At 37.8% G+C, this 23370-nt stretch overlaps 1 protein-coding gene across 29 annotated transcripts in view; it reads left to right on the forward strand.

Annotated features, from left to right (window-relative positions):
* LOC114137983 (neurexin-1a) overlaps positions 1-23370 on the forward strand; it is a 259399-nt gene that overhangs the window by 100534 nt on the left and 135495 nt on the right. For 25 of the 29 annotated variants that reach the window (XM_028006859.1, XM_028006862.1, XM_028006881.1 and 22 more), the window contains 6 exons: positions 4166-4549; positions 11224-11427; positions 14201-14227; positions 19539-19661; positions 20668-21049; positions 22780-22970. In XM_028006859.1, the coding sequence (XP_027862660.1) occupies positions 4166-4549; positions 11224-11427; positions 14201-14227; positions 19539-19661; positions 20668-21049; positions 22780-22970 (1311 nt within the window). The remainder of the gene's footprint in view (positions 1-4165; positions 4550-11223; positions 11428-14200; positions 14228-19538; positions 19662-20667; positions 21050-22779; positions 22971-23370) is intronic. The other 4 variants (XM_028006867.1, XM_028006877.1, XM_028006884.1 and 1 more) reach the window with 1 other exon arrangement.

Below are 23370 nucleotides of genomic sequence, written 5' to 3' on the forward strand. Positions count from 1 at the left end.
AGTGCTGCCATCAGAGGTATTGCATCTACTCTGGGATGTATTTGCAATTTGGAGGTGTATGCACATACATACTCCATACCCCCAGTGGAGTATAGAAGCTCATTCAAATTGAGAATGATCTCTTCCTAATTTGATTTATTGGCTTCATCCAATGGGAACCAAACCGGCAAATAGACGTCTGCTTTTTTTGTCCATAAATTCTTAATTTTAATTGCTTGCTAAAATGTTTCTTGTTGCAGCCAGAGCAGTGGTGGAAATCTAATCTGCTTAGTAGCCATGGTTCCAAAATGGTACAAAGTGTGACAACTTGGAGTACTGCCAGCCTGATGTGGCCACTATTAGGTAGTAGCTTTACCATGAACTTCTCCTTCACATTTTCTGATGACCAACATGTCAAGAGGCCACAGATTATCACAATCAAGAACCTTCCTAAATCCAGAAATGCCGTCACAACAAAAACAACACAACAATTTCATAGCATAACAGTAACATAACTCCCACTCCTTCAGACAGAAAGGCCTATCCTAGCCGGTATATAAAATATTTGCCATCCTTTGAAAGTCACATGTAAAACTTAATAAATTCCCTGTCCTTACTCTTATTCGTAAGGGCTAGCCATCCTTTATACTGCAGTGTCCCTATCATGTACTTTTTGATATTTGACTGTACATAGGTAATTTTAAAACTTAAGAAAATAATTTATTATTATTATTTAAGTCTCTTGAAAGCACAATGCATAAAGCTTGTCATCTATGTACTGTATTTTATCAATACACACTACCAAGCATACACTACCTGAAACAAGTATTCACACCTTAGTCCTTTGTGAGCAACATTTCCAGCAACTGTGACTTTTACAAATAATGATCTCTTCCCAATTTGATTTACTGGCTTCTTCCAATGGGAAGATGGCACATAGACGTCTGCTTTTTAAAGTCATACTCTAACCTCATTGCATTAGTAATTCTACAAGACGCTGTGCTTTTAAGTAAGGGCTTCTTGGCTAGAAGTACTTGGGGTTTCTCACTGGGGACCTTACATAGAGATTCAACTGAGGACACACAGACACACCACTGCTTCAAACTGAAACATGCCCACAAAGAGTAAAGGAACAGATACAGAGCAAGCAGAAATGTAGTCAACACTTTCTTCATCCTCACAGCCACCTTACTGGCTTCTTTTCCCGCTGAGAATCCAATCACATCAGGGAGACTTGGCTGTACCGCCCTAACTGGATTGCAGTAATCCCCTGTCTAACATGTTTTGGGGATGTGTGAGTGGGGTTACAGGATCTCATGCCAAGTTCAGCCAGTCTGCTGATGCAGAAGGTATGAGAGGGATCTGAGCTGTCTTTTGGACCCCTGTGATACAGTTTGGTAATAAAGTGCTCCTTGCGGGCTAGCCAAGAATGTGAGAGTGAGATATATATATATAGAGAGAAATAGAAACGTGTCCTTAATATAATCAAGTGCAACCGATTGCCTTAACTCACCTAATCAGTAGTCAGAGAAACTAGTCAGAGACCATTGGAGGATGAATGTTGCTCAATACAGAGGAATTCTGAAAGAAAAACTGAAGACATGAAACTGGGGCAGAAGTTTATTTTCCAACAGTAGCCTTATTATCCTGTAACCATTGTTAAGATCCATAGTTTACAAAGTCAGTCTCCAGCAGTGTCCTACATGTTCAGATTCAGATATTGTACTGATTGAGCACACTTAAATAGCATGAGTGATTCTTGAGCAGAGGCAGGTGCCAAGCTAAGAGTGTAATTTTGACATTGGAATCAGCTTTGTTGAAGTAAGGTCACATCTTTGATCAGTAGGGCAGCATGCCTGGATGAGTGGAACTGGACACACCTAGTTTAGATCTAAGCATATCCATATCTTAAAATGGTCCAGTTAAAGTCCTGAACTAAGTGCACAGCTACTTTTGCAGCCATATTATTTCTGTATGTGTTTGTCATTAAGTCACCATATTAATCACATATTACTCTTTTACGTCCATTAATAGATTTGCTCAAATAAATATACCCATTTTGGCTGCTAATATCAGAAACGCTTCCTGTCCTTCAGTCTTTATATATGTGTTGCGCTTCCCATGGTTCATGCCAGACATTGGCTCATGTCTCCATAGGATTCTAGTGTGGCTTCAGACATAACATAGTTTGACTATGTTTACACAATACCTTGGAGGACTATGACAAGTGAGCAGACCAGTCTGAGGCCTCAGTGATGATGGCATCCATCTTCCACTTGCATCAGCTTAAGTCAAGATCAGTTTAGAACAGTATATTCTAAGAACACAATTTCTTAGCTTGCTGCCTATGAATGTAAGTGATTGTGAGACTTACAGTAAGTATAGGTATGGCCCAATTATGATAATGGGCTATTAGCTTGATAATGACCCCTTCAGTATTTACTTTGTACATGTATTATTCACAGACCAATCATCCAAATCACTTCCGATTTCCACAGGGTGAGATATGTCAAAACTGAGAGTGCAGACACTCATGTCACAATTCATCCTGATCGTAGTGATGTTTATTCTTCAGCTGGGCACCTGCAGTCTGGGAAAAGTTTTCTCACTAATGAGTTTGATGTAGTGAGCTCGTTAGCTGTAACCTGAAGGGAGCTGTTCTGGCTGCATGACGGGTGGCCCATGCCAAGTGTGCAGAGCTTAGAAGTCTCAACAGCTGGTGCTGGAGAGAGCAGGGGCAGTGGGTGATGGCAGGAAAGTGCTTGGAACAGATGCCTGGGGCCAAGACCCTGAGAAGAGAGCTGGAACATGTTACTGTGCACCAGGTTAATCATTGTGCACTAGGTATTTAGCTGTCTCTCTCTCATGCATTTTTCGAAGTAGGCTGAATCACCTTGACTATAAAGTGCATGCATAATCAAGATTATTAGCATATATTTTATTTCTAAAGAGCTTAATTTCTGTTGGATAAAATTTTTGAAAAACATTGCAATGACAAAAGAACAAAAATAAATGAAATGCATTAATTACATAATTGTGATTTATACAGACAAACATGCTAACAATTGTAATTAAGTGTGAAAAGCCCATGTTAATGTCTAATTATTATTTTTAATTATGTCAACTAGCTGTATTGAAAATGTATGTGTGGCTCAGGGCTTGTTTCCAAGCACAAGCAGTTTGACTTGAAAAGTCATCTGAAGCTGTGGTCCTATCACACACACTGGAGTCTTGCCATTTAGCCCGAAGCAGTCTGCTAATAGCTCTTTCATATCTGCCAAGGCATGCCTCCGCCACTCAAAATGTAAATTATAACTTTATGGCAGTTGTAGTTTCGAGCATCCTTAGCCTACTTTTTTCTCTACCAATACTTGTGCTGATCTTCGGCAGCACAGTGTATGGATTACTCGATGTGGATGCGGGCAGACGAGGCAGCCGCCATTAATTAAAGTCCACAATGGGTCCTACGCTCAGAGTGACAGATCCATATACAAATTAATCACTCGGTCTGAGTCCCACAGTAAGGCCTTCCCTTTTTGAAGCTTTACAGTCCAGTCATGTCCGCTGTTGTTTACGGTGCTCCAGATCGAGAATTAAACCTGAATGAGAGTGATAAATCATGGCCAAGAAACACACAAACTCCCGCTGCAGGTTTATGTGTTGGAGAGGCACAGACGGGGTGAAAAAACCTCAGCCTGCAGTCTGTTAATCAAGTTCAAAAAGATGGTTACGATGTTGTCCCCCACCCCCACTTTTTTGGACAGGGTGGTGGTAGAGGACGTCTGCAATGATAAAGAGGGTGATGATTTTTCTTTTCCTTACTTTTCTTTTTATGACCACTGCTTTATAGATAAAGAAGATTTATTAGGGGAAATCCAAGGAAAATGGAGAGGATACTCTCAGGGATCCCGGATTAGATTTCTAATTGACCAGCGGCCTGTGATTAATAACTTTTATCAGCAGTCATCCGTCATTCTAAATGAAGACAATCCTGTACAAATATATAACCCTAATTAAGCTAATTTCTTCATTAAACTGGGTTGAAACAGGCATTCCTTGTAAGTTTGCATCTTGAGCAAACTGCTTTTTTTGCTTCTAAAGACATTAATATATGTTATAATCTGATACATAGCCTTGTATAACGGGTTTTATTCATACAACTATCTTTTTATTGCTTTCTTTTTAGGTACTATCTCTATCAATACCCTTCGTACTGCTTACACAGCCCCTGGAGAAAGTGAGATCTTGGACTTGGATGACAATCTGTACCTTGGGGGTCTGCCAGAGAACAAGATGGGCCTCGTGTTCCCCACTGAGGTGTGGACAGCATTGCTCAACTATGGCTATGTGGGCTGCATTCGAGATTTATTTATCGATGGACAGAGTAAGGATGTGCGACGTCTTGCAGAGATCCAGAAGGCTGCTGGGGTCAAACCCTCATGCTCTAAAGAGCCTCCTAAGCAGTGCTTGAGCAACCCCTGCCAAAACAATGGGGTCTGCAGAGAGGGCTGGAACCGCTATGTCTGCGACTGCTCTGGAACTGGATACTTGGGACGCTCCTGTGAAAGAGGTAGGAGTTTTCTTTCTCGTAACCTTTATAACTTTGGAATCCTCAGTTGAGATGGTCTTTATCCATATAACTGACAAGTGTATTCTTTGGTTGTGAATTCTTTGGTATTGCAAAGCATGAAAACCTAATGGGACACATCTTGAGATAAAATCGCAACTATTCAGTTTTATTCACCTGCAAAAACATTTGTATTTCTGTGTGTCATAAATGTGACTGCAGGGGAAATTCTCAGAACCAGATTTTCACTTGACAATAAATGATTATCCATGTACACAAAACCTCAAAAGGAAGAGAAAAGCACTGATAATTATTTTATAGCTACAAATACAATCAGAAAGGCAGACAAATATATAACAGCAGTTGAGTACATTTAGGAATCTTCATGTGCTGAAAATAACTTGTTCAAGTTGAAATCATGCATCAGAATGAAGAAATAGGAAATGCATTGCAGCTGATCTTATTATTTCAGAAACCAATGATCCACTGAGGTTTTTTCATTCACAATTTCACAATTTGCCAAAACTGTCCACGAGGACCACATCTGAAACATGCAGTATCTGTTGTATTTTCTGAACACAACAGTTAACATGAAGAATGGCTAGCGATGATAGATTGGCAGTAACTGTTCAAATAACCATTTGTTTAAACCAAGGTGCCTTCACATCTGAAAGCAAAATACGTTGAACCCTGAAACATATGGACTACAGTGACTGAAGATCACACCAGGTGCCACTAAGAATGGCAAAGTGAGGCTATAATTCACCCAGGCTCATGGAGATTGAACAACAGATATGGGAATTGCACCTTGCATGGTGCAATTAGTCTCAATTAATTGTTCAACTTTCAGGTGGTAAGGTTAGAATTTGACAAAAAATTACGCATCTGCCCTGCCATGTATTGTAGAGACTGATGAGGGACAGGTTTTTACTAATCTTTATGACCAAATTGTACCCATTTTCTAATGGCTACTTTGAGTAGGATAATGCACCATATCACAAAACTATTATTATCTCAAACTGGTTTTGTGAGTATCACAATGAATTCACTGGACTCCTATGGCCTCCACAGTCACTGGATCCCATCATGCCAGTAGAGCATCTTGGAATGTGATGGAAAGGGGGGTTTCTAATCTCGAAGTCTAGCCAAAAGCTCCAGCAGCTGATGCTATCTTCATATATGAACCGTCTTCAAAACCTTAAATGTTTTCAAAACTTTGTTGCATCTATTCCAAGAATCAAGGTAATTTTAAAGGCAACAAGTAGCAGTTGTGTAGTGAATATTGACAATACATAAGTAGCTTATTATTAAACAGGCTAATGTTTTAAGTTCATCTTGAATTTCAAAAGCCAGTCATTCAGGTGGTTACTTTGTCTGATGGACTAAACATCACCAAATCGAATACAGAAAATAAATAAGGAATAACATACAGTACTATTGAGTATAGAGACCCAGAAAATATGCCAACAGAATGAGTCAGGAATCTTTTTTGGCTGATGCAGGACCATGTTGAGTGATAGGTGACTGATGCACCACTGAGGCACTGCTAGTCACGTCATGCACACCAGCCCTTAAATTGGCTGTCTTCTGCCAGCCATTAGCCTCATCAAACTATTCATTCATGACCAGCCCCTGTGCAGAATACATATGTGTGTCTCCTCCAGAAAAGAGAAATGGGACAAAACAGCTAAATATTAGACTCCTATGTAATGGCTAAAGCAGAGTTACCCCTGACCCTGCAGAAATTATTTCTGTGGGAAGCAGCGAGTTGAATTGCTGCCTCTCAGAACATTAAACGTGTTCCTCCAACTTGCAATTTTAAAAGTGGGAGGCCTAAAACAGTTGATATTTTTAAACATGTTTGTTCAGGTTTTTATACAGATTTATGTGTTCACACTACTGGTCCAATCAAACCTTACACATGATACACACAGTAAAAGTAGACTTCATGACTTCTTCTTACACTCCCTGATCTTTAGGCCTTAAAAGTGATAGTTTTGTGGTAACAGTCTTTGCAATAATTTGAAATAAAAAATTATGAAAATTCATAAACATTTTAACAATGCGACTTGTACCAACTCTTTGGTTATTCAGCTTAATACTAAGAAAGTAGCAGTCTAAGATTGCAATGAAGTCAGAAGTTTACTTTTTATGTTTTAATTTTGCATGTTAGTAGGATTGCCTTATAACAATATGAGAATACATGGTATTTTTTATTATTATTTCTTACTGTTTTCTACGGTTCAAGACAACAATTTGTCTAATTTGACCTTTTCTTTGCTTAGGAGTCATTTAAATTCCTATTGATATTCATTAATATCGTTTTTCCTCGAGATCAAATTCTGTTTAATTTGCAAATAGCATCATTTCTATTGAGAAACTGCAAAGATAAAAATCCTCTGTCTTATAAAGATGTTGCCAGTTATGTTTATTCATACAGTTTTTACATGTATTTCTATTCTAGCCAACAGGAATTATTTAACAAAGAAATTGGTCAAGAAAGAAAATGTCATTTTCCTGAAATTGTTCTTGGAAATGCTTCGTCTAAAATCAGAAAAAGAAAACAGTCAATTCAACAAGCTTTGCACTCGAAGCTTCTGAAATTTCCTCTATTTTGACCTTCTGTCATTTCTCTCAACACTTGAAAGTCTTCTGACATCTCTGCTTGTCTGTCCAACTTTCATTCTTTGGCTGGCTGTGTTCTTTTGTGTAAGATCGGCATTAGTGAGAGTGTGAGTGGGAGCAGTGGGATGGATGGGCCCTGGCGCGCTGCCAGCTGTTTTGATGGCTCCAGATTGCCTCTGCACTGGTAGGATGAAGCAGGCACCAGCAGGCTGAGGAGCTGTCAGAAAAATTACCCCAGCTCTCACTTAGCCATGCATGGTGTACCACCCGGTGGCAAAATACAGCTACTGCATATGGCAGAGGAGGATGACAGCAACGATTGGAAGGAACAGGAGGTGGAGCTTCAGACAAGAAGCATGGAGCTATTCGTCCTGTTTTGAGAGATTTTAATTGAGCAGACAAAGCAATTTTCCTACATGCATCCCAAACGCCTTCCCCTTCCTCTTGTTCCTCCAGTTGCTAATTAGCCCAAATATTAGTCTTGCAGTGCAAGGGTAAATCAGCGTCCCAGATGGTCTAGTAGGTGGATTGCTGCACATGCACATATTCCCTAATGAGATATGTGATATGCTGAATTCCTTCACTGACAGCATTCACGTTTTTTTTTTTCACAAGGACTGAGTGTTTGGATGAGCATTTACGTAAATCTACATCCTAAGAATAAATATAGATGTAGATGATAAATCCCAGTACAGATAGTTGAACAAGTGTGCTCTCAGTGTACAGTATGCTAGACAAATACGTGAAGTATTGTGATATTTGCTCATGTGAGCTGACACTTTGCACAGTGCTTTAATGTGCTCTGCAATGAAGGATCAACTCAAACAAGTCAGACATCAGGTCTATGCTTTTGTTCAGTTTTTAAAAATAAGATTAGTTATAAGTTTTCTTCAAAGCGTTATAAAAACAAAAATCTCTAAAGAAAACATGTTGACAACATGTGCCAAAACTTACAACCAGCTTTCGCAGGCAGTATTTTTTCCTGTGCTGTTTACGTAAGAGAAAAAGCTTTTTTGTCTGTAATATATCCATCCATCCATTATTTTACAAGGTAATTCCTTATCCTTATGATTGACAATTCTCCTTTAGCTAGACATATATTCAACTGTCTTGCTGTCACAGACGTGGTCCTCATGGACAAAATTCAACTTACCAATCCCATCGTTCTAGAGAAATAGATCTCCTAATTTTGGTTTTATTCAACAATTAAGCAGGTATTGCTTTAAGGTCATAGAGTTGTGTAACTGAAGTACGTCATTTTGCTGCTTACTATGTGTACAGATCTAGAAAGAAGCTCTTCTGTCTAGAGAAACATTCTCAACATATAAGGTGTTTTAATAGCTACCAAGTTTATTTCTTGGAACATACTGTATATGCTGTGATTCTCAAAGAAGGCTACAGTGAAGACATAAATGTCTTAAATTATGTATGATGCAGCTGAGCCATTTCTTGTCATGATATTTTATCATGAGTGTAAAATATAGATTTTTCCAAAAGCCTCCAGCATTTTTTTCCCACAATTTTCTGAATCAGACTGTTCCCAGTACCCTGTTGCTGAGGGACATTGGAATCCTGTGACATGTAGCTGACAGCTCTCTCTTCTCAAAGAGTTGGTTCTCCTTGGGGGACAATGGAAGACAACTGGGTTCTTATTTGTGATTACCTGATCCTCCCTTGTTTGTCATACAGCCTTCTCTGAGAGAGCTCCCACTCCAGCAACTACTTCATCACACAATCTGAAAATTGTCCCACATTGTGGTTTTTATGGGAATGAAAATAAACATTTGGTTTAGTCCGCTGTGCTCCACATCCCCTGTGACAGCCTCCTGTTTGGGTTGGCACAGGCACAAGCTATAGCTCCTGTCCCCTCAATTTATTTTGATATTGAGCATGGGAATGGCATTAAAATGACTGGACTTGCACAATTGGATTTTTGACAAGTGCTCACTTTGCATTAGGTGATATTCCCTCACGGGTCTTTCTCCATATTTTTATATCTTTATTCTGGAACTTTCTCATTTAATGCATTTTAAACAATCTCTTATATGAATCTTAAGTGAGGAAATGTCTTGGATGAAATTGTTTTGCTGCAGCAGTGATTTGAATAGAATTACTTCCCTGCTTGTTTATTTACTATACAGGAGTCTTTCCCTCCCTAACATTGAAGTAGGTATGTCTTTTCATAATGATGTGAGTCGATTCATCAAATTTAATGATGCTGATTGCATGCAGCTGGAAATTAAGTTAAGCATTAATGACAAGCTGCAGAGCCAATTTAGGGTATAAATGAGCTAATTTTCTGCATAATCAAGATATTTGATTATTTTACACTCTATTTGACTTTTCTTGCTTGTTTCCATTTTTAATGAGAGCACTTTAGCAATTATGATGAGGTACACAAGGACTTGCTGATTTGTTATTCTGGTACTCATTGTTCAGCAGTATAGACATAAACAATTTCCTTCAATCCTATCCTAATTCTAATTTTCCTGCATAGATTTTGCACCGTGTTCTGTTATTGTTGTTTAGCACCTTCCAACATTTTCCAAGCAGCTCTTTGCCTCAGCTGCCTGGCAGAAAGCAAACAGTTTAGCAGTGAACTCTTGTTTGTCAAATGCCCTATCATCCACAGCCTACCCCAGGAGGGCGTGGAGAAATTGGATTTGGGTGAGGAATGTGACAGAGTCATCCCAAGGGATGGATGTGACACTGGCTCTGTGTGATGAGAAAGTGGGGATGAGGCTGGTGTGAGTGCACTGGTACCCTGTTGCCTCCACAGCTCACCATCTCCCATTCCCTTTAGCACTCCTTTTATTTTCCCCAGTTCTCCAGCCGTAATAGTTGTTACTTTAGTATAAGTTGTATATACTCATGCAATTATATAACAACCTTGCACTATCATTTGAAAATGCATATCTTGAGCATCTTAACAGTAGCAAAAGGAAGCAATTCAAATACTTTAAAGTGGGGTTCTTATAAAAAGTTATGAGCTGTTATTTTCTTGCCTATAAGAGGAAAGCAGATTTTTGGCTTATTTGAACATCTACAATCAAATTCATGGTTTATGCTTGTTTAATCCAACTTAGATCTTCACTGGACAAATCTTTGCACAGAAGATGAAAATGCCATACAAGGCACATGGAGATCAGAGGACCTTCTTGTGCTAAACCTGTACTGAGAACAAACAAAAAAATTCTTGTTACAGTAACTACTATACTACTATCTGGTGGAAACTTTTAAAGCAATACTGCCATGTTTTCTTTTATTTCTTTACATGTAATATTTCTGCACTGAGTCGTCTCTGTCTCCTGCCTTTCCAGGCAAAATGATGTGTGTTTATACTGAAGGGGTTCATAACCTAAGTTGGCAAAGAAACTGCAGTTTATGGAGGGAGTCTGAGTGGCTGCCAGCTGCAGCATAAAGTGCGATGGGAAACTAGACATGTGACAAGTCTTTACAAAGTGGTTTTAGGTATCATACCTGGAGACATTCCATTTTGCAATAACTCGGCATGTTTAAAACTGGCATTCTCGTTTTATACCTCATTGACTTTTACAGCCAATGAGTGTAAAAATAGCGTCATGAAAATCTGCATTTTTCATTTTTACATGGGCAATGCTTGTTTCTTAAAACTTGTCTCATTAATCCACCCTGTAAAATAGAATGCATCATCAATTGGCCAAAATTTGTGATAGTCAAGGTTAGTGGATGTAAGTACTTCACCACCACTCTACGCGGGATCAACACTGATCAAAATAACTCGCAGTTTTTGTTCGGATTGAAAGCCTTTTACTGAATAAATACGGAGAGCATCTGTCTGGAAGTTACATTCACATTCACTGCTTGAAGACTTCGGCTCTCCCTCTGCCTCTTAAATTCATCGATTCATCGTTCCTCTGAGACTGGATTGAAGGTCGCCTCACTAAACCTTGTCAACAAATGGAACATCACTTTACACTGAGCTGACAGCCGTGGTCATTGGTTTTCCATAAAATTGCCGCAGTCTATTTTACCGTTCACTCATCATGTTTTCTTTCTTGTTCCCTCTGCAGAGGCGACCATTCTCAGTTACGACGGCAGTAAGTTTATGAAAGTCCAGCTCCCAGTGGTGATGCGCACCGAAGCCGAAGACGTGTCTCTTCGATTCCGCTCCCAACGGGCGTATGGCCTGCTAATAGCCACCACATCCCGGGAATCTGCTGACGCCCTGCGTCTGGAGCTGGAGAGTGGTCGTGTCCGTCTTACCGTCAATTTAGGTATCACCTCAAATGCATACACACACTGCAGCAGGGAAGCAGACTCGAGCTCGATAACACTCACAAATGCACGACAATATTCCTATTTGTGTTACATGTTTTGAATAGACAGAGAGACTGTAGCGACTTTCAAGGTCTAAAATCTGCGGCTCGAGGCTCACAGGCATCTGAACAAACTAAAACTACTCGTCATCAGGGAATGCTTGCTACCCTCTTTTTTTTTTTTTTAGATGAAGCAGATTCTTCTTTCCTAACACAAACTGATGCGTCCCCTTTGCATACAGTTTTTACTAAATATGATAACTGTCTAGGAAACAGATGAATATTATTCTTTTAAAATTAATTATTACATGAATGTGATCATTTTGGAAAGTCAATTGGAGGGTGATATAATGGTGTCTCATTTTTTTCTGAAAGCTCTGACTAATTCAAAGGTGTTGTTTGGTACCTTTTAAGATATAAAAAAGTTATTTCAGTGCACCACATAAACATTGTCCTTATTTACACCACTATTCATTTATTTGGGTTTGTCCTTCCAATGGTTATTCTTTGAAGCAGTTTACAGGTCCAGACATCTCATACTTTCAACATATCTTATTATCCACCAGCTTTGATCCTATGTAAAGAGGGATGATTCTGCATTAAGCAAAAATAGACACCTTCTCCTATGAGTTTGTGGCATTTTTTTTTTTTTTTTGTGAAGTAATGATCCCAGAGCTGTCTTTTGGAAGTTCGATGTGTTTCAGACACTACAGTGCCACCCAAGTCTTCTGTTCCGTCTTTTCGCTGGCTAAACAGAAATGGGTTCCCTAAGTGGTGCCATTTAGTCGTGTATGCAGAAGAGTCTTTATTCGCTGTCAACTTTAAAACAGCATGTGTCCAACTGCAAAAGGCAACAGCGCCACACACTGACAGGCCTGACAGGTTAGATCACCGCCACTGCAAAAAGGTGCCCTCGGATAAAAAACAAAGGGCTGCATTGTTTTGTTTTCATTTAAATTCTTTTTGACAAATATAAGAGTTTTGGACTTTATTTCCACAAGCCCTTGAAGGCTGTCTTCCTTGTCCCTCTCAAAGAAAAGCAGAGCATTCCCTGGAAGGGTAGGTTTGTGTTGTTCTCTGGCTGTTTGCGACCACTTTTCTGCTGTGGTTGACAACACATGACAAGCAGGGCCAAATGGGAAGGCAGGGTTGGGGGGTTGATCTGGGTCACCTTTCTCAGAGCACAGAACAGGCTCAGCTTTTGCAAATAAAGGAGTGGAGAAAGAAACACAGTTTTTGTAGCTTTTTTTATCAGTGACAAATTTGTTAAAGTGATAACAACTAGAGCCTATTTGGTAGAATCTAAATTACTTGTCATGCAGTGACAAATATTACCGAAATACTGCATCAACTTGTCTTGTCTCCACATAAGTAAACATCGAGACAAATTCAAATATTTTACTTTATAGATACAATTCACTAATTTCAATTTAGGACATATCAAAAGACAACAATATATTTTTACTACCGAAACCTCCATCTAAACATCAATATGCAATGCATTTTCTAGAAATGCTATATGTTTTTTTGTTTTTTTTTTATCTGATACAATGCCAATATCTTAATTTAAATATCTGTTGATGCAGAAACAATTCAGACTGTTTTCAGTTGAAATGTTTTAAACTGAATTGAAAGGGAGTCATTAGGTGAAAGCAGCAAAAGGATTATTTAGCTTCGTCATTAAACTTATTTTGTGCATCTTAACTTTGTACAATCATTCACTTACGTCTCCAGGATCATCCTAAAAAATAGCATATTGTGAAAAATTGCACCTCCGAAAGTGAAACTCATATTATCTAGAACCATCATACATATCAAACAATCGTCCATCCTCTACTTTAACATTTTCAGGATTAAACTATTTCTGAAGATGGTGATAATGTGTTCACTCGCCAGCATCCACACTCCTTCCATGACAATCTCACATAATTCCCAAACATGAAAAAAAAACGTTTACCGATCTAGTAGAAACATTTGTTTCTGTGCAGTTTTTGAGATTATTTAAATTCTTCAATTATCTTGGATGTGAACTTAAGCTCTTATGGTAAAATCAGATAAAATGGTTTCATTCTAGTGCTAGATCTAGCAACTGCATCTGTATGATTAACTGATATTTGACATTTAAACACTACAATTCACTGCTGAACAAGAGTATGTATGTTGTAGAAACAGCATGACAGCAAAGGTCTAAAGAAACCATGTGGCATCTTATTAAGCTAGTGTAGGTTTGACCAATGTATGTCTTTTTCCCTGTAGTGAAATATTATACATGAGCCAGACAATATAAACAAAAATCCAAAATGAATCACAACAAAACTGTTATAATGTTTTTAAGTTACACTCATTGGTAAATGAAAGAGGCTGGGGGGAATTAATGAGGAAACCTTCTAGTTGGCCCTGTGTGACCCTGACTAACATCTGATGCTCTCATGATGACATCATCTTATTGAACAAAAAAGTTCAATCATTATAAAATATCTAAATCTCTGCCTAACAGATCCAGTCCTCAACTTTTACTCTAATATGCAATAAATTGGGCTGCTCTGGTTCTCCAACACAGCAGTGCTTTTACCAGCTTGCTCCAGCTTGAGGCAACAACATGTGAGAGCATCAGAGGACGGACAGTGTCCGTGTGTTTGTCCCCAGAGGGGTGGACTGTATGCTTTAATGATGTCTGCAGCTGTAACGTTGAAAGATGAATTTATCTCTCATCTATTCTCCCCCCATCTAGATTGTATCAGGATTAACTGTACCTCCAGTAAGTTACTGTTCACCTTTCTTCTTCTTTTTCTACTCCTTCTGTAATATTCACTATTTTTTCTGTTGCCTGGGAAACTTATTTTCTAAGTGAAAAATACCAAGACACAATTTTAACTGGGGAGACTTAATCAGTTTAAATGAATGTCTCATATTATACCCCACACAATCTAGGGCTAAGGGTCTTTGTAGTTTATTTTTTATATAATTAGAAGTGTGGAGGAAATGGAGGGAGCCCTGAATTAATGACAAACTGGAATATGGCAGTCAGCTGCTATTTTACACACCAAGCTGTGTCTAATTAATGAACCCACTCACTTATAAATCTAGAAAGGAATAAAATGCATGCTATGGAAGCGTAGGTATTTTAGACATGGGTGATTTCCTTGCGCTATCCCCCAACCCCTACCTTTTTTTTTTTTCATTTCTTTCACAATATTTCACGGCAGCTGTAAATTGATGAGGCCATTCAAAGCACAGAGGAAATACAGAGTGTGATTTTATTATTGCTATTAACCTGCCTCACAGAGCAGAAAGAAAGAGATGGAGAGGGAGGAGAGAGAATAGATCCTGTTGGGGTGTTCGTGGAGGAAGGCATCTTTGTGTGTTTGTGTGTGCGCTCGAACAGAGAGGCTACATTGCAATATTTTGGGGAAAAAATATCCCTGACATTTATTATTCAGAGCTGGTGATAAATTAATAATTCCTTCACTCGAGTCATAATACAAGAACTGTTTTTTTCACGTAATCCCTCTCAGGTGAGTGACTCACCGTAAAAAACAGATGAAAACATGCAGGTAAAGCACTGTAACAATTCCATGCTATGCCACATTGTGACTATAATTATAAACTGTTCTCTGATAACAGCCAAGTTGGAACTGTTGGCGTAAGTGTTACAGCACTAGAAGGTCATTGCCTGATCAGAAGAGGAGACTTAAACAACACAACACTTCCTCACACAATCAGATGATGTGACCTCTAGACAAGCTTCTTTAAAGGATCTCTTGTTAGCATCTTTCTAAATGCAAAGCAGCTTTGCCCATACATCCTCAATTGCTTCTGGTGTTTGTGTGCAGAAGACAAGCTCCAATTCTCTCATTCCACTACCTTAAAAGGTCATCTTACGGTACAGAGGATAAGGCTAAGGCATTATCTGTTCACATTCATATTGTTTGTCTTCTGATCACCATATTATTATGCCTTTGACAGAATAGAATAGAATAGCCTTTAATTTTCACACATAGAGAATATTCAGATGTGCCAACAGCAAATTAAAGACAGGTGGAAGCTTGTATATTTACACAAAGATAAACAATATAAAAATAAGAATAAGAGACTGTATAGTAGGGGCAAAATACAACATAATACTATTGTGCAGTTACTAAAAGTTGCAAACTGAATTTAAAAAAAATGTGCAACTGAGTTGGATAATTTCAAGAAAATATGTTCAAGATATGCATGTCTATGTGCATAAACATAACATATTATTCACACAAAGTGGACAAATTGTGCAACAACAGGGATGTGGAAATATATCAGAAGATTTGGCTAAATAGTCGCAGTTCTCTTTCAGCTGGCAGCAATTGGAGCTTGCAACATCCATCATGTTATGACAACAAAAACATTGTCAGAAAGTCTTAGTGTTCAGCTATTAAATCCAAGATACAGTGACATTAAAGAGTTGACACTGGTGTTTGAAATATAGCCATTTTAACTTTGCAGCATTCGAATTGTAACTTCCAGATAATGCTGATGCAGGACAATAAATAGAGATTGTCGTTTTTTATTTGGGTGTCAGAAAAACTGAGTTAGGTTTTAATGGTAATTTCATTTTGAAATGGGTGTGTCACTTTGATGGTAATAGTTGACACTGTTAATCATTTTATTACCAAAACGAAGAGTTAGAAGATGGCTAACTAATGAGTTGGATGTTTTTTAAATTTGCACTGTGAAAATAAATATTTAAATTCTTTTACTTAACCATTCTATAGAGAAGGTGAACTGCTTGCTTAGATAAATTCAAAAACAAAGAAAGTAGTAAGCCTTCCTTTAATAGTTTCTGACCTAATTGTGTCGAAGGAAAATGCTTAATTGAAGGTCTTGGGAAGAACTGTGTTAAGCTAGTGCATTTCCACTCATGAAGAATTAGCTTTTAACATTTTTTCTAGGTTGTTATTTTTGTCCTCTTTTTTTCCCCTCAATGTTAATTAATGTGTCTTGTCAGGCACTGCAGCTCTGGTCAGCTTGCCGGATGAAAAATTTCAACACCAACTCAAAGAACACATCACTGTCAATTAGGGACCCAAGCTCCCTGGGGCAGCCCAGAACTGTCTGAAGAAAACACTGCCACTTCTGCTTAAACACTGTTAACAGACACTGACTGACAGTTAACTGAAAATATGACCTGAAAGTACCTTGTGATAGATTTGGTGCTTTTATGTTCAGCTGGCTCAGCCATATTCATTAAGAGTAATGGCACGGGTGCCATGATTTACTGTGTGTAGTAACAGGGAAGGAGACATAGAGGCGTCTTACTGGATTATCATCTCAATAACATTATCATCATTTTGAGTAACTGTTTCTGTTCTATAATTGATCTTGTTCCCACATTAGTATTGTTAGTAGAGGTCTAAGAGATTCTTTCAATGAAATTTACAACTATGTGGAAATAAAAAATAAAGGACTCATTTAGTCAGGTTATGAATGCAGGGGAGGTTATGTTGATTTGCTTTCTAAAAGGCTTAATTTCTTTCGTTACAGTTTCAAAAATTTTAAGTTTTGTTTTTTAAAAATAGTTTATAATTTTAGTCATTTCAAATGTTGAAATTTACAGTGTGGCTTCTCTTCTATAGACACTGAAAAAAACCCTTTATCATTCATCTCCTTACTCAGAACTGGGAACTCACAGGCGGTCATGATAAAAAAAAGAAACATTTAACTTTCTGTTGTCCATTATTGTAACAATTACAGGCAAATAAATTAGCAGCCAAGCGGAATTTAAATAACCTCTCTGTGTGAGGCTGTATTTCTTAATCAAGCCTTCATTTACAAAAATATGACTGACCTTTGCAACAGTTATTTAACAGCCACAGTAAATTGTGCTTGGTTTCAATTTTACCAGCATATACATAAATATCTTAGGAGATCTGATAAGGTATTGTGAAAATAAAAACAAGAAGACATGTGAGGGCATGTATGAAACTAAACTTTTAAAGCATGCACATGTAGGTAAAAGCAATGTTGCCACAGTTACCTTGAAGAATAAGAATTTGTCACCAGCACAGAGTGTTCGTTGAACTTTAACATCGGCATCTTTAGCTGAAAATAGCAACTGTACATATCTCTTTTCCCTCCATTGCTGTTTGTAGTGATGAACAATAATTCTCCATGTAAAGCTGAATGCTGCTCCAACAGGAGGACAATCCAACCTATTTTCTGATTCATTCATTGGAATAAGTTTGCAATTTCAGGAGACTCATGGACTTTACATAAATCAATGTATTTTCAGTCCAAGACGCTAAGCTAATTATTAAGTATTTGTAAAAAAGGAAAAATCCAAAGGTAGACATCAAGGAAAAATAATGTAATCTATCTATTCTTGCAAGTAATATTTTTTTTCTGATGCCAAGATACATGATAAGTCTGCTATCTTTATTTGAATGAACTCTGAACTGAAATATTTTGACTCTTTATTATTGACAGAATGCCAAACCAAACTGAGGTCCAAATAATATTAGATATATAAATGATCATATAACACTCTGTGCTGTAGTGAATGTTATGCAACTGATGTCCCTCTTTTCTCTTCTTGCTTTTCTTCCTCCTTGAGGAGAACCAAGGGCATGAATGATGGAAAGCAAAGATCAACCATGCTTTCAAGTTCAGCCCCATCCCATTATTTCATATCTCTTCTTCTTAATCCCTCACCAGTCGCCTGTTCCAATCCTGCCTCAATGTTTAGTGCTTATAAAGCAGCACTGTGCCTCTGCGATTGACCGTGTCCTGGTACTGTGGTACCCTCACATTTGCATACACATTGCATTGAAGCTTTGAAGATTGCAGAAAGGCAGAAAATAAATAACCAAAAATGGGTTCAGGTGCATGAACTTGGCACCCCTCTGGAGGCTCCCCACTGTGTGAAAGGGATCAGAGCCTAGGGAGTTATAATGCCATCGTCTTGGCACACCCACATTGGCCTGTTTTGTTACATTCACCCAGCATGAGAACTTCAGAGCTATACAGGGATTTAAAACGTGAACAACTTTATTTTAATTTGTGTTTGACTTTAGAAAGGCCAATGTTGGAATTATTTGAAAAATGAAATGGAATTTTTTTTGTCTTTTATAAAGATAAGATAGCAAAGATTTAGACCATGTACTTGGACATTTATTTTTTTCAACTCTAAAGCTTTCCTGGAGGGTTTTGGCACAGTGATTGTGCGACACCTCCATCTCTGCCTGCTTGCAATGTCACTCTCGTGCAATATTAATATAATGTTTCTGCTATGCTGCTAAAGGAATGCTAAAAATATTTTATGATTTTCAACTAAATGGTTACATTTATTTAATGAAATCAAATGAGTGAAATTTCACTTGTAGAAAAAAAAAAATCACATTCTGTATTTCATATTTTTGACTTTTTCTTTATTTTTCACAGGATGATTTGATTTTAGGGTTATTCTTATATTTCTTTATGTTTGTTTTGTTTTAGCTCCAAGCTTACTGCCTCTTCTGCAAGATAATTTCTTTTTAAAATAAGATTTTATTTCACATAGTGAAGGTTAGAGAAAGGTAATAGAATTGGTGGGTTAACAATATGGAAAGAGATTATTTGTAAAGGACTTTGCTAAATTGTAAAGTTCTGGAAGGTATTTGCTGCCACCATGTGGAACATGAAAAAACTTAAAATCTAATTTGAGTTGTGATGGTTGGAAAACACAGAGATCAAGAATAATAATCAAAAATGTCAGAGTTTTAATGAGAAATTCTTAATAATGATCCCCACTTCCTGATTTAAAGAAAACAATGCTCAGAGAGACTTTAGAAATGTAGTACCCTGTATAATGATGCAGCCAATGTAAGTCAGGGTGGTGACCATTTACTATAGTTAATGGACCACTTACTATGTTTACTTCAATGTTTTCTGTCTCTGTTTCCTTCAATTATTCTGACTTCCTTTCCATCTTTTCTCTATATGATTCTCTTTGATATGTACTACCATTCAATCTTTCTGCGTGTGTGGAGGGGTGTGCGTGGGGGTGTGTGGGCGTGTGTGCATGGGTGTTTTTAATCACTTTTTGGACTATCCCACAGGCAAAGGCCCAGAGACAATTTTTGCGGGTCAGAACCTGAACGATAATGAGTGGCATACCGTACGTGTGTTCAGGAGAGGCAAGAGTTTGAAACTGACGGTAGATGAACTACCGCCTGTGGAAGGTACTTCTTATCCTTTCTGTTATAATAACTTTGACAGGCTCTCACCTTTTCTGGGCTCTTGTGGTCTACCTAGACTAGAACCACTACAGCAAAGCAATAAAACAGCCATGCATATCTGCAGAGAACTTTAAAAAGTCACTTGCTTAGTTTTTATTTGTTCCTGGGTAAGTACAGTGCCTTGTAAAAGTATTCGTCATATGTGGTTTTTAATGTAAAAACATTGAAAAGTGTGGGGTACACACTTCATTATGAAACCCCTAAATGCAATGCAGACGTGAGATAATTAAGCAATATAAATCTGTGTGCAGATTAAATATAAATACCGTTGACATTCACATATTCAAATAAAAGACCACCAAAACATGCGAACTATTGACCAAGGAGTAGCCTAGAGGCTAATGTTGGGTGAGATAATTTATTGACAGGATAGATTTGTCTTCTTTCCTGGATGGATGAAAGCCACTGTTGAGGGAAAGTCGTAAAAGAGCTGTAAGTAGTTTTCTACCAGCCACAGAGGGAGCATTCAAAACATCTAAAAGACGGTCTTTTGAACAGATTAGTTTAAATTGAACCTTTTTGCCTGTATGCAAGATGTGTGGAGGAAAATTAATACTTCAGATCACTCTCAATAGACCATTCCTATTGTGAAATACAGTAATGGCCACACTATGAGTTGATGGGTGAATGTACATTAAAGAGTAATCCTGAAAAACAGAGGTGTGAATACTTTTAGAAGGTCCTGCTTATTTACTGAAAATCACAAGTTCTTTTTTGGCAAAATGTTGCTGCCTTGAATAAAAAATTTATTAACTTCTGTTTAAAAAATAGAGATAAATCATAAATTCTCTGAAGGCATGCTCAGTTTTTTTGTATAAAAAAAGTGTGCTCACATGGCATCACTTTAAGGTCCTGCTGTGGATCCTTCATTTTCAAAGCTCTTCCCCTTTTAGCTTTTATTTACCCCATTTAATGACATCCTCTCTCCCTCCTTCCCTTTAAATTAAAGGTCAAATGGCAGGTGACCACACCCAGCTGGAATTTCATAACATTGAGACGGGCATTGTGACAGAGAAGCGCTTCATGTCCATGGTGCCCTCCAACTTCATTGGCCACCTCCAAAGCCTCTCCTTCAATGGCATGGCTTACATTGACCTCTGCAAAAATGGTGACATTGATTATTGCGAACTCAATGCCATGATTGGCTTCAAGAACATCATTGCTGATCCAGTTACCTTCAAGTCACGGTCCAGCTATGTGACCCTCACCACTCTGCAGGCCTACTACTCCATGCACCTTTTCTTTCAGTTTAAAACCACATCTCCTGATGGTCTCATTCTCTACAACAGCGGCGATGGAAATGACTTCATTGTGGTGGAACTGGTCAAAGGGTAGGTGCACCCATTCCTGTAAGTGGGAATTTGTATTCTTAAGGGCAAAGTTTACAATTTTTAGAAGCGGTTTTGTTGAAAGGTTATATATTTGCCTACAGTAAATAACTCTCTTGGCATCTTCAGTGAGTTTGAATATAGATTAGTTTTGTCCTTGAAACCAAAGCTAACAGCCTGGTTGAGAGAAGCCAAGACCAAAGCATCATATCAGTTCATATTAATTCATGTAAATATTGTTTAGTTTTGTCATGTTTGAATTAAGTGGGAATTTATACAAAGCTAATGGTTGTTTACACAGGAAGTGGAGAGAGGAAGCTGTGAGATAAAAAAAAAAAATTCTTTGAGTGGAATCTGCAAGTGTGGTGCAGACATTTTATGAGTGCTGGTTTCAAAACCTGAGTGAGTAAGGAGTCAGCTGTGACCCAGCGTTTTTGATAAATACAGCAAACAGAGTAAAAACACTGGCAAGGAGAATCATCTACCTTATCTTGAACACACAGAAACATACTTACACACTCTGGCCCCTCTTATATGGGTCCTTCACACTTAGACAGACACACACATGACTTACAGACTCACTTACACACACAAAGCAATCATAGCGAACACTTCTTAGTGTCCAAGCCATTCAAATTGATAATAATACATAATCCTTACCCCATTTAGTGAATATTTATCTAACTGGAACAGTAACAGTTCATCTCATCATATGCACTAACCAATCGTTGTGATTTTGTTGTCATATGTGTTCTCACTGTTCAATCATTGCCTTGTCCCCACTGAATTTAATTATTAAAAATGGTTATTCTAACTGGAAACATTTATATATTTTGCTTCAAGATCCTTGGGGGTACATCTCCTTGTACTCCCTATTTCCATTGTAAATAATAATCAGTGGATGTTTAAATGAAACATGCTACTAATACATCAAACATGATGATTGTTTAAATGTTCATAATATACTGTGTCTTATATATCTTTATTATTATATTACATTATTTCCTGGAATTCCCCCCCAACCCTCCAAAAAATGCTAAAGTTTACTTTTACTATGACTTCTGTACACAAGGTTTATTTATTTCGGGAACTCTGTATAAACGGGCCATGATTTTCATAATAACAATGATTGCACATATGGCAGTTTTAATGCCAGTACGCTACAACATATGAACATGTCTCTTATCTCTGTGCCAGAGTTTTTACTAGAAGGCAGCCAGCTTTTGCCATGCTGCTTAATCTAAACAAAAGGTTGAGAAATACACAACATGAAAGATAAACAGCTTCACAGAAGTGTATTTGTCCTTCCCGAAATACCATATTCCCATATTTGTTTGCAATTTCCCTTATTTTTGACTATCCAGTAACATCAACAAATAAAGTCATGCAATTTAATTACACAATTCAACCAGCTTGTAAAATTAGCCTGGAATGGTGTTACTTTAATGTCAGGACTAAGCCATTTTTAAGAGAGCTTCACACACTGATACAGTTCTGTTTGAATGTACACACATCTCCAATTGATTTTTCAGATATTTGTTGTACATTTTTGCTCAGTAATGTAAAACCTCAAACAGTTACAAAGCAATAATAATAATCATGGTATTTTATCTCTAAAAGAATTGTGAATGTGTCAAATTCCAAAACAGTTTGCCAATAATCCGGTAATATTAGGAATTTTTATTATTCCAGTATGCTCATCTTTCTTCATGCTGTTCTGTATCTGCTTCCAGTTATCTTCACTATGTGTCTGACCTGGGGAATGGAGCCCACCTCATCAAAGGCAACTCAAATAAACCCCTAAGTGACAACCAGTGGCATAATGTCATCATCTCCCGGGACACCAACAATCTGCACACAGTCAAGATTGACACCAAGGTTACCACACAGACAACCTCAGGAGCCAAGAACCTTGACCTGAAGGGTTAGTTCAGAATTTTTATACCCTTACCGGACATGTTATAGGTGAATGAGTCCAAATGCTCATTAACACATATGGCAAATCAGCCAAATTACAGCAACTTAAGGCACTTTGGATTTTAGATGTGGTGAAAACAAGTTGCTGAAGTTCAACCAAAGCTTGACAATGGGAATGAAAGTGACTTTTAATGTGGCTTAGTCATTGGTGGCAAACGGAAATGATGCTATTAAGGTGTAACTAATAAAGTGGTTGGGGAAAGTGTGTTAGTATAAAATATGTTTTTTTCGCTGAGGAACCAGTGATTTAAAGTGAGAAAAGCAAGTTTGTGATTGAAATGCATAACAGGTTGGAGAAACGCTGCAGGGGTGAAAGGCACACAAAAGCTTCTTCTCATTACTGGGTC

This window comes from Xiphophorus couchianus, chromosome 22 (assembly GCF_001444195.1).
Source record: "Xiphophorus couchianus chromosome 22, X_couchianus-1.0, whole genome shotgun sequence".
Classification (NCBI taxonomy): Eukaryota; Metazoa; Chordata; class Actinopteri; order Cyprinodontiformes; family Poeciliidae; genus Xiphophorus; species Xiphophorus couchianus.